A 12840-nucleotide genomic window follows, 5' to 3' on the forward strand; every position below is an offset into this window, starting at 1 on the left:
AGTGAGCATAAAACCACATAGTACAACACTAAGAAAGAACACAGGAAAGTGTGGTCTCTGAGGAAGCGGGCGGGCTGCCGGCGACACACGTGCCAGACCCTCTTCTTTCAGGGTGGCTGCGGCGAACTTTTCAGCACTGGCGTGGGGCTTTCCAGCAGGTAATCGGGCGGCGGCCATATGCTCCTACATTGCTCACACTATAGCGCTATTCATTGAGCGCTATATGGACCTTTAGGACTGTTCATTCCAGCACTTTAACGGTTACGTTTTCTCTTAACCTGCATTTTTTAATTCAGAGCACTTTATGCACCATTGTATTTTGTTTCTTGGTACATGTGATTGTTATTGCACCTTATATCTGACCATTGTTTTTTTTGTGAAAAAGAAAATCTATCTATCTCTTGATACTCCCAGATATTTATAGGACATATTGTTTTGTACACTTTCCTATGTGATGATATTTATAAGTCCTTTATGCTTGTATAGCTATTTTTATGATTGGGTGTTTTGGCCCCCTCCTGGTGAATTATTACTTATTGTTTTACCCAAATATTTTGGAGCATAGATCACTTATCTTGGATATTGTTACTTGCTTTGTAATTCGCCAGCTTATTATATTGGACCTAATTCCGCAGCCACCCTAGCTTTATTATAGGGTGATTTTATTACTGGTTTGTTTTCCTTTCCTGTGTTCTTTCTTAGTGTTGTACTATGTGGTTTTATGCTCATTGCGATTGATAGATAAAAATAAAATTATATGAATATATTTGGCAAAGTTGGTGCGTTGTGAGATTTTTTTTCTTGTTTGTTCGTTTACTAGTCAAAATACTCTACACGCACAACTGCCCTTTTGTATCTTTAGGACACATGCAGTGCTCTCTGGTACCTCTTGTTCTTGCTATTCAGCCTTGTCTGAGACTCATACAGTAATGTTCATTAGTTTCACCATTTTTTGCCTGGGTGAGCTTACAAAACAATATGCTATATAAAGTCTACATGTGGGCAGGGTTTGCCCGTTATGGAAAATGTCAATAGATCTGAAATTACAACAGATCTAGTAATCTGTATAATAAAAATTAAACTTGGAGAATAGCTAAAAAAAGAACAGTAGATGGAAATTTAAACCAAAGACATGAAATCGTACATATCTGAAGCCCCACCCACAAGGTTATTAGAAACATCATATGACCACCATTTTCATCTCAAACTCCAAGTAAAGGTCTAATTTTATAACATAACCTGGCTTTATTAAATTGGTTTTAGGCTGTGCTGGAGAACTTTCAATCACAGAGTTGTGCTTGAAGATTCTAGTTATTTCTGTGAGGGCTCTCATTTTTCCAGGTCATCATATAACCAAAAGAAAAATAATGTAGTTTTAACCAGGACTGTGATGTCGGCACAAAAATCATCCAACTCCTCAGTTTCTGAAACAACTGACTGACTCCAAGTACCCTAAATTTCTCAGACTCCACAGCCCTCGTTTTAACTGGACACTTTGCTCTAGAATGGTGGATCCAGTCATCCACACCATTCTAGAACAAAAAATGAGTCCACTTTGAAGCTACTTAATTTTCCTTTTAGAAAATATATATTTGTCCTGTGTCGATCACTCTCACCTGCATAAGGTCGGCATTTTCAAAGAACCTTCCCAGTGGCATTGGCTGGTTACTGTCTTCATCAATGAATGGGCTGTTGTCTGCACAGACTGTTCTCTTTTCTGAAAATGTCATACTGTCTCTGCTGTCATCTGATAACCGTTGCTGAGCAGTAAAATCATTCCCATTGGAGACTAGACGGGTGGTTGGACGGGTGGTTAGACGGGTGTTGACTTTCACCTTTGGGCACTTCCTGCCCCGCTGTTTTGGCCGAGCAGGGCCAGCTTTAGAGCGATTCTTTGATCCAGGAGTTTTGCTTTTAGCTAGCCCACTGTTCTGGTCACTTGTAGCCTCATTGGAAAGGCCATCATCGGTGTCCACCTAAAAGCGAATGGAATAATGCACATTTTATTGGATAACTTCATTTGCATTTAAAAAAACAAACAAGCAAACAAATCCATTATACTCAACCCCTTTTTGTAATTGAACATTATTAAAATTATTACCTTTTAATTTCAGTCTGCAGCTGCTACAATTTCCTAATACTGGTAAAATAACATAAAAAAGTTAACCTTGGAGTAAGCCAGGCCAGTAGTACACCGTACAGTGTACAGACTGCCCTAGATATATATTTTTTGCATTACTGGTATGACTGCAAGGGAGGTGATACACCGAAATGACTCATTACATACTATTGTAGACATCTGTGATGCCCCATACACGCTATGAAACTTGGCCAAAGAGGCCACAACAACCACATCTGCTGAGAATCTAGCGAGTGTACAGCAGCCCCCTTGACACGTCAGCCAGCAATCTGCCGAGCGGGATCAAGTCGCCTGGTCACATTGTTCTCCTTACTCACCCCGCGGACATAATTCGCATGTCGCTGTCGAGAGACACACACAGAGAGCAAGAGAGCACGGATCAATATGTTAACCACTTGAGGACCACAGTCTTTCTACCCCTTAAGGACCAGGCACTTTTTTTCCATTCAGACCACTGCAGCTTTCACGGTTTATTGCTCGCTCATACAACCTACCACCTAAATGAATTTTGGCTCCTTTTCTTGTCACTAATAAAGCTTTCTTTTGGTGCTATTTGATTGCTCCTGCAATTTTTACTTTTTATTATATTCATCAAAAAAGACATGAATTTTGGCAAAAAAATGATTTTTTTTTTAACTTTCTGTGCTGACATTTTTCAAATAAAGTAAAATTTCTGTATACATGCAGCGCGAAAAATGTGGACAAACATGTTTTTGATAAAAAAAAAAACCCATTCAGTGTATATTTATTGGTTTGGGTAAAAGTTATAGCGTTTACAAACTATGGTGCAAAAAGTGAATTTTCCCATTTTCAAGCATCTATGACTTTTCTGACCCCCTGTCATGTTTCATGAGGGGCTAGAATTCCAGGATAGTATAAATACCCCCCAAATGACCCCATTTTGGAAAGAAGACATCCCAAAGTATTAACTGAGAGGCATAGTGAGTTCATAGAAGATATTATTTTTTGTCACAAGTAAGCGGAAAATGACACTTGGTGACAAAAAAAAAAAAAAAAAAAAAAAAAAAAAAAAGTTTCCATTTCTGCTAACTTGCGACAAAAAAAATGAAATCTGCCACGGACTCACCATGCCCCTCTCTGAATACCTTGAAGGGTCTACTTTCCAAAATGGGGTCATTTGTGGGGTGTGTTTACTGTCCTGACATTTTGGGGGGTGCTAAATTGTAAGCACCCCTGTAAAGCCTAAAGGTGCTCATTGGACCCCTTAGCGCAGTTAGGCTGCAAAAAAGTGCCACACATGTGGTATTGCCATACTCAGTAGAAGTACTAATGTGTTTTGGGGTGTATTTTTACACATACCCATGCTGGGTGGGAGAAATATCTCTGTAAATGACAATGTTTTCATTTTTTTTTTTTTACACACAATTGTCCATTTACAGAGTTATTTCTCCCACCCAGCATGGGTATGTGTAAAAATACACCACAAAACACATTATACTACTTCTCCTGAGTACGGCGATACCACATGTGTGGCACTTTTTTGCACCCTAACTGCGCTAAAGGGCCCAAAGTCCAATGAGTACCTTTAGGATTTCACAGGTCATTTTGCAACATTTGGTTTCAAGACTACTCCTCATGGTTTAGGGCCCCTAAAATGCCAGGGCAGTATAGGAACCCCACAAATGACCCCATTTTAGACAGAAGACACCCCAAGGTATTCCGTTAGGAGTATGGTGAGTTCATAGAAGATTTTATTTTTGTCACAAGTTAGCGGAACATGACACTTTGTGAAAAAAAACAATTAAAATCAATTTCCGCTAACTTGTGACAAAAAAATAAAAACTTCTATGAACTCACCATACTCCTAACGGAATACCTTTGGGTGTCTTCTTTCTAAAATGGGGTCATTTGTGGGGTTCCTATACTGCCCTGGCATTTTAGGGGCCCTAAACCATGAGGAGTAGTCTGGAAATCAAATTCCGCAAAATGACCTGTGAAATCCTAAAGGTACTCATTGGACTTTGGGCCCTTTAGCGCAGTTAGGGTGCAAAAAAGTGCCACACATGTGGTATCGCCGTCTTCGGGAGAAGTAGTACAATGTGTTTTGGGGTGTATTTTTACACATACCCATGCTGGGTGGGAGAAATAACTCTGTAAATGGACAATTGTGTGTAAAAAAATCAAAAGATTGTCATTTACAGAGGTATTTCTCCCACCCAGCATGGGTATGTGTAAAAATACACCCCAAAACACATTATACTACTTCTCCCGAGTACGGCAATACCACATGTGTGGCACTTTTTTGCACCCTAACTGCGCTAAAGGGCCCAAAGTCCAATGAGTACCTTTAGGATTTTACAGGTCATTTCTGTTTCAAGACTACTCACGGTTTAGGGCCCCTAAAATGCCAGGGCAGTATAGGAACCCCACTAATGACCCCATTTTACAAAGTAGACACCCCAAGGTATTCCGTTCGGAGTACGGTGAGTTCATAGAAGATTTTATTTTTTGCCACAAGTTAGCGGAAATTGATTTGAATTGTTTTTCTTCACAAAGTGTCATATTCCGCTAACTTGTGACAAAAAAAAAAAATCTTCTATGAACTCACCATACTCCTAACGGAATAACTTTGGGTGTCTCCTTTCTAGAATGGGGTCATTTGTGGGGTTCCTATACTGCCCTGGCATTTTAGGGGCCCTAAACCGTGAGGAGTAGTCTTGAAACCAAATGTCGCAAAATGACCTGTGAAATCCTAAAGGTACTCATTGGACTTTGGGCCCCTTAGCGCACTTAGGGTGTAAAAAAGTGCCACACATGTGGTACCGCCGTACTCAGGAGAAGTAGTATAATGTGTTTTGGGGTGTATTTTTACACATACCCATGCTGGGTGGTAGAAATATCTCTGTACATGACAATTGTTTGATTTTTTTTTACACACAATTGTCCATTTACAGAGAGATTTCTCCCACCCAGCATGGGTATGTGTAAAAATACACCCAAAACACATTATACTACTTCTCCTGAGTACGGCGATACCACATGTGTGACACTTTTTTTGCAGCCTAGGTGCGCTAAGGGGCCCAACGTCCTATTCACAGGTCATTTTGAGGCATTTGTTTTCTAGACTACTCCTCACGGTTTAGGGCCCCTAAAATGCCAGGGCAGTATAGGAACCCCACAAGTGACCCCATTTTAGAAAGAAGACACCCCAAGGTATTCCGTTAGGTGTATGACGAGGTCATAGAAGATTTTATTTTTAGTCACAAGTTAGTGAAAAATGACACTTTGTGAAAAAAACCCAATAAAAATCAATTTCCGCTAACTTTTGACAAAAAATAAAATCTTCTATGAACTCGTCATACACCTAACAGAATACCTTGGGGTGTCTTTCTAAAATGGGGTCACTTGTAGGGTTCCTATACCGCCCTGGCATTTTACGGGCCCAAAACCGTGAGTAGTCTGGAAACCAAATGTCTCAAAATGACTGTTCAGGGGTATAAGCATCTGCAAATTTTGATGACAGGTGGTCTATGAGGGGCCGAATTTTGTGGAACCGGTCATAAGCAGGGTGGCCTTTTAGATGACCGGTTGTATTGGGCCTGATCTGATGGATAGGAGTGCTAGGGGGGTGACAGGAGGTGATTGATGGGTGTCTCAGGGGGTGATTAGAGGGGAAAATAGATGCACTCAATGCACTGGGGAGGTGATCGGAAGGGGGTCTGAGGGGGATCTGAGGGTTTGGCCGAGTGATCAGGAGCCCACACGGGGCAAATTAGGGCCTGATCTGATGGGTAGGTGTGCTAGGGGGTGACAGGAGGTGATTGATGGGTGTCTCAAGGTGTGATTAGTGGGGGGAATAGATGCAAGTAATGCAATGGCGAGGTGATCAGGGCTGGGGTCTGAGGGTGTAGGCGGGTGATTGGGTGCCCTAGGGGCAGATGGGGGTCTAATCTGATGGGTAGCAGTGACAGGGGGTGATTGATGGGTAATTAGTGGGTGTTTAGAGGAGAGAACAGATGCAATGCACTTGGGAGGTGCTCTGACTGCGGGTCTGCAGGCGATCGGATGGTGTGGGTGGGTGATCAGATTGCCCGCAAGGGGCAGGTTAGGGACTGATTGATGGGTGGCAGTGACAGGGGGTGATTGATGGGTGGCAGTGACAGGGGCTGATTGATGGGTGGCAGTGACAGGGGGTGACAGGGGGTGATTGATGATTGGCAGGTGATTGACAGGTGATCAGTGGGTTATTACAGGGAAGAACAGATGTAATTAATGCACTGGTGAATTGATAAGGGGGGGGTCAGAGGGCAATCTGAGCGTGTGGGCGGGTGATTGGGTGCCCGCAAGGGGCAGATTAGGGTCTGATCTGATAGGTAAAAGTGACAGGTGGTGATAGGGGGTGATTGATGGGTAATTAGTGGGTGTTTAGAGGAGAGAATAGATGTAAACAATGGATTTGGGAGGTGATCTGATGTCGGATCTGCGGGCGATCTATTGGTGTGGGTGGGTGATCAGATTGCCCGCAAGGGGCAGGTTAGGGGCTGATTGATGGGTGGCAGTGACAGGGGGTGATTGATGGGTGATAGGTGATTGGCAGGTGATTGACAGGTGATCAGTGGGTTATTACAGGGAAGAACAGATGTAATTAATGCACTGGCGAATTGATAAGGGGGGGTCAGAGGGCAATCTGAGCGTGTTGGCGGGTGATTGGGTGCCCGCAAGGGGCAGATTAGGGTCTGATCTGATAGGTAAAAGTGACAGGTGGTGATAGGGGGTGATTGATGGGTAATTAGTGGGTGTTTAGAGGAGAGAATAGATGTAAACAATGGATTTGGGAGGTGATCTGATGTCGGATCTGCGGGCGATCTATTGGTGTGGGTGGGTGATCAGATTGCCCGCAAGGGGCAGGTTAGGGGCTGATTGTTGGGTGGCAGTGACAGGGGGTGATTGATGGGTGATTGATGGATGATTGATGGGTGATTGACAGGTTATCAGGGGGATAGATGCATACAGTACACAGGGAGGGGGGGTCTGGGGGGGGGTCCTGGGGAGAATCTGAGGGGTGGGGGGGGTGATCAGGAGGGGGCAGGGGGCAGGGGGGGGGGGGGATAAAAAAAAAAATTAGCGTCGACAGATAGTGACAGGGAGTGATTGATGGGTTATTAGGGGGGTGATTGGGTGCAAACAGGGGTCTGGGGGGTGGGCAGGGGGGGTCTGAGGGGTGCTGTGGGCGATCAGTGGGCGGGGGGGGGGCAGATCAGTGTGTTTGGGTGCAGACTAGGGTGGCTGCAGCCTGCCCTGGTGGTCCCTCGGACACTGGGACCACCAGGGCAGGAGGCAGCCTGTATAATACACTTTGTATACATTACAAAGTGTATTATACACTTTGCAGCGGCGATCGCGGGGTTAACATCCCGTCGGTGCTTCCGTATGGCCGGCGGGATGTTACGGTGGGTGGGCGGAGCCAGTTGCCGGGGGAAGCGCGCGTCATCAATGACGCGATCGCTCCCCCGGCGTAGCAAAAGGACGCACCGCCTTAAGGCGTATTGCGGTCCTTAGGGGATCCACTTTGCCGCCGCCCATGTGCTGTGGGCGGTCGGCAAGTGGTTAAGCTTGTAGAAACGAAGGCCACTCAAAAGGCATTACTGTACTGGCTAGGAATGATATATCCAGTAAAGCTGCAAACAGGAAGACTCTGTCCTGAACCCAATCACAGCAGTCAAGGAGATAAGCATGTAGCACTGCACAAGTGCTCCCATAAACATGCAATTCACTCTTCTTTCCACGCATGCAAGTGCTATCTAGGCTTGAAGGCGGCAGTAGTGGCGGAGACAGTTTGTGTCTTCCAGTGGATGGGTGGTGCAAATCAAAAAGGAGAGAGCAAGTAGCTAGCCTAGAGATTAGTGAGGTGTCTGTACAGTGTCAGCCCTGTGCTGTTGACTGGCGGATTGAGTGTTGATCCCTCGCTACCAACAGTCCTTCTACGTGTGTATGCGGCTTGAGGGAGCCAGGGTTGATGTATTTCTACAATGCGGTGTGCACCACCATTAGCTCCAGAGCAGAAACCGGTATGTCTATCACAGCTTGCTAAAATCCTTGCCATGCATGTACGGAGTTGGCTTAAAGGGAACCTAAACTGAGAAGGATATGGATTTTTTCTTTTAAAAATTGCCTGACTTTCCTGCAGATCCTGTGTCTCTAATACTTTTAGCCACAGCCCCTCAACAAGCATGCAGATCAGGTGCTCTGACTGAAGTCAGACTGAATTAGCTGCAAGCTTGTTTCAGGTGTGTTATTCAGCCACTACTGCGGCTAAAGAGGTCAGCAGGACTGCCAGGCTACTGGTATTGTTTAAAAGGAAACATCCATATCCCTCTCAGTTTAGGTTCCCTTTAATTATTTTTTCTTCTCTCTTAGTGAATGCAAAATAAATTAAGTAGAAAGCTTATATGACTGTTCACTCTATACAACACCCAGCCTTTTAAGCAGGGCTGTGGAGTCGGTACAAAAATCTTCTGACTCCAATTCCTCAGTTTATGAAACCACGACTCCAACTCCAGGTACCCAAAATGGCCCAGACTCCGACTCCTTAGTCTAATACTTAACAGGGCTGTGGATTTTGTACAAAAATCATCCGACTCAGACTCCTCATTTTATGAAATAAACGACTCCGACTCCAACTCCGGGTGCCCAAAATTGTCCCGACTCCAACTCAGACGCCCTGCTTTTAAGGACCCTTTCATACAATAGAATGTGTGCAATTTCCATTATTACGAATCCACGTTTGCCACACATCTAAGGCAAGTCACTTTGTCATGCAAATTTGAAGTTGACTACATACAGTTCCATATAAATTAACTTCATTGGTATGCATAAAAAAAAAAAACTGATAAATTATTTTGCCCTATACAATGGACTTAAAGTGGTATAAAACCCTGACATAATATTGCGTAAAAACACGTTTTCCTACTTTTTATATGCCATACGGTTATCATATTTGCTTTTGTGCATAAGTATTATTCATTTAGAAATGACGAGTTTCCAAAGTACACTTTTCTGCAGTGGAACACGGCGTGACCAAGCGTCCAGGAGGACGCGAAACGGCCGTCGCTAGGCCCACATCAGTCCCTCACTCCCACCTCCCACGCTGACAGGCCCTCACAAGGAACCGCAAGGTACTATATATGCGCAATACTTGGCAAACTTTGTATGCAGTTATGGAATATGCAATGCACAGAATTCAATTTTGATGTACAACACTGACAATAAATCTACATGCTTAAGACGGAAGATGCACGCTATCTGTCTCTATATGTATAAAGTACACTTTTTGCTCTGAAAGCGGACTTTGCATTTTATTCATAACTCGTTTATTCATCTTGAAACGTAACCAGAAATGCTTTCTGAGTGTCTGTGTTCAGGAGAGTCTGCAGTGTCAGAGAACTGTTTTTAACTGTATCAAGTGAGGAATGTAAACACAAGATACCAGATGCAGCCAGCTTTCCCTGCAGGGAGCTTGTAAGTCCTGTGTTAAACCCTTTGAATGCTCTTCTAGTAAAAAAAAAAAAAAATTGTGGTGTATAATATGCTGTAAATCTTTTAGAACAGAAGAAATGCTGGGATTCAATCCGCTTTAAAGAGGCACCCTAATTAATTTTAGTACAATTTAATACACTATATAGGATGTCAACTTTTATGTTAATTATCCTGGTTACAGCATCAGAAACGCTTCCTATATCTATATATTGGTATGTAAACCCGCCCTCCCAGTGATGCTCAGCCTAGGCTGTGTGTCGTCACACAGCCTTCTGTATCAGAGCATTCTGGGAGTCTAGGTGTTTTTACTCACTTCAACACATTGAAATCTGGGAGAGATCTCGAGTTTGCTGTGATCAAGCTACAATACAGGTCACTGAAAATGGGAAAGCACTAGAAAACTGCATCAAAGTATGGGGAGGACAAGAACGATTTGCCATAAAAATGGGGTACTACAGCATTTGCAAACTATACTTGTTGAATGAATCCATACCTAGTTTTAGACCACCCTATTATAGCTTCACCCCATGAAGCCAAAATACATTTCTAAGGAGAATGCTGCATTTTTTTCTCCTTTGTAGCCATCTCTCCCCATCACCTATGCCTGGTGTTGCCATCTCTCTGCACGGTCTGCACCTAGTTTGGCAATCTCTCCCAATCAACTTTCCCAGTGTAGCAGTCTTTACCCATTATCTGTACCAAGAATAGCCATCTCTCACTAAGGGGTATAATCATTAAACTATGGGAAAGTCTTATGCACAATGAGTAAAGTGTAATACATTGCATGTAATGTAATGCAGTGTAGGTACCTTTTCCTATCTGTGCCCAGCAAAGGCATCTTTCTCCATTATAGCAATTAGTTTCCCTCTGTGATAAGTGTAGCTTGCGCTTTCCATTGCCTGTGCCCAGTTTAGCAAACGCTCTCCATGATCCATGCTTATTGTACCCATCTACCTCCATGATCTGTGCCCAGTGTAACTATCCCTCTCCATCACCTACGTCCAATTTAGCCATCTCCACCCAACATCTGTTCCCAGTACATCAATCTTTCTGAATCATTGGTGTCAAATGTAGCCATCTCCCCATGATCTGAGCAAAGTGTGGCCATATCCATCATTTGTGCAAACTGTAGCCATCTCAATAATCTGTCCCCAGTGTAGATACCCCTTCATCATCCATTTTTCCTGATCTCTAACAAGCACTAAAGCCCAATTCCCTGCAGATCATTGGGTTTGTAACGGTTCTTAAAATATTGACGGCACTGAGAGGAGTCTGGAGCATCCTTTCTACAACAGCTGCTATGGCTGTCAATTATCTATTCTTTATTGGTCTAAATATCCCTGGAAGATTTACATCAGCTGTTCTGAATTCACAATTTCGTCAAACTGGTAACACAAATGATTTACATGGTTTTGCCCTGAGTTTAAAATTTGGTGGATTATAGCAGATAAATGTGTTTTCTTCTCTGTTCAGCCCGTACCCAGCAAAAAAGAACCCCCCCCCCCCCCCCACATTCATACTAAATTCCACAAAAAACTCCAGCAATTACATCATATGGGGGATTACATCGGTTGTCCCAACTTCTGGATGAAAACCACCATTAGGCCTGGAACCCACTGAAATCAGCAAACGCAAAACGCAACCGCTAGCGTTTTGTCTGAGAGGTTTGCAAGCGGATTCATGCGCGTTTTTGGTCGTGTTTTGCAACATTGTATTTTTTTGCCCAGCGGGTGCGTAGCGTTTTGCGTCTGTATCCTGATTGGTCCTGCAAATTATTTTTAATTTCGTTACCGTGTGCTGAACCGCAAAACGCTAGCAAAACCGCTCAGTTTAGGTTTTGCTGAGCGTTTCTGCTGCTCATGGTGTGGAGTGTTATAGGGAGGGGACCCTATAACACTCCCCTCCCTATAACACTAAATTCCACAAAAAACTCCAGCAATTACATCATATGGGGGATTACATCGGTTGTCCCAACTTCTGGATGAAAACCACCATTAGGCCTGGAACCCACTGAAATCAGCAAACGCAAAACGCAACTGCTAGCGTTTTGTCAGAGGTTTGCAAGCGGATTCATGCGCGTTTTTGGTCGTGTTTTGCAACATTGTATTTTTTTGCCCAGCGGGTGCGTAGCGTTTTGCGTCTGTATCCTGATTGGTCCTGTGAATTATTTTTAATTTTGTTACAGTGTGCTGAACCGCAAAACGCTAGCAAAACCGCTCAGTTTAGGTTTTGCTGAGCGTTTCTGCTGCTCATGGTGTGGAGTGTTATAGGGAGGGGACCCCCCCCAACATTATGAGAAAAATTTCAGATAGGGCAAATTTACTACACTCTCAGAATTCTGAGCACAATGAAAGGAAGGGAAAATATGGAGGCTGTGGTCCCTAGAGCCCGGAGGGATCATTCTGCTAGGGACCATATAAAAATGTTAAGTATTATTATGGAGAGGGAGTTGTGTGTATTTCAGAGGGGGGTCCTCCGTGTCACTCCAGTACCTGGAACTATTAGTTAATACAGTATCAAGATTATCATCAGAGGATCCTGGTACCTGTAGATCAAGATTTAAGAAGAGACATCTGGAGAAGGGGTGAGAAGAAAAGAGAAAGTCAAGGGGTATAGAGAAGGAAGGAAAGAAAGAGAGGGGTTTGTGGCACCCTGCCAGAACCACGCCTCCATCCTACTGATCAGACTATGCGACCATCGAGGCTGCAGTAAGAGTGAACATCCAGGGGTTAAAAAAACTCAGGTAAGTAGCATTGCGTCCCTATAATCTTGGGTTTCTGTAAATATGTGCCAGTGCACCCAGGTCTTATTGTGGGCCTCTTCTCTGCCATGTATAGCGTGTTTCATACTTTCCATTTGACTAATTAGCTGAATCTCATTGAGCCATTCTGGGATTGTGGGTGAGAGGGTGGTTTTCCAGTGCCTGGCGATGAGTATACGTGCAGTTAGAATAAGGTGTTTAGTGAGGGACCTTTTACATTTTTTCAAAGAGTTTGGAGTGTGATGTAGGAGATAATAGGCAGGGTCTTGGTTTGGTTCTCCATCTGTGAGTATTTTGATGTATTTTTGTACAGCTTCCTAAAAAGGGGTTATGAGTGGGCATTTCCAAAAGATATGTAGGAGCGTGCCATGTTCCAGACCACATCTCCAGCACAATGGATCTGCTGTCGGAAATCTCGCCTGAAGCTTTACTGGATTCATGT

At 43.7% G+C, this 12840-nt stretch overlaps 1 protein-coding gene across 1 annotated transcript in view; it reads right to left on the reverse strand.

The window, feature by feature from the left end:
* The window catches only part of C6H1orf174 (chromosome 6 C1orf174 homolog), a 49672-nt gene that overhangs the window by 13206 nt on the left and 23626 nt on the right, over positions 1–12840 (reverse strand). The window contains exon 2 of the mRNA XM_068240491.1: positions 1617–1976. Coding sequence (XP_068096592.1) covers positions 1617–1976 — 360 coding nt within the window. The remainder of the gene's footprint in view (positions 1–1616; positions 1977–12840) is intronic.

Source organism: Hyperolius riggenbachi, chromosome 6 (assembly GCF_040937935.1).
Source record: "Hyperolius riggenbachi isolate aHypRig1 chromosome 6, aHypRig1.pri, whole genome shotgun sequence".
NCBI classification, from domain to species: Eukaryota; Metazoa; Chordata; class Amphibia; order Anura; family Hyperoliidae; genus Hyperolius; species Hyperolius riggenbachi.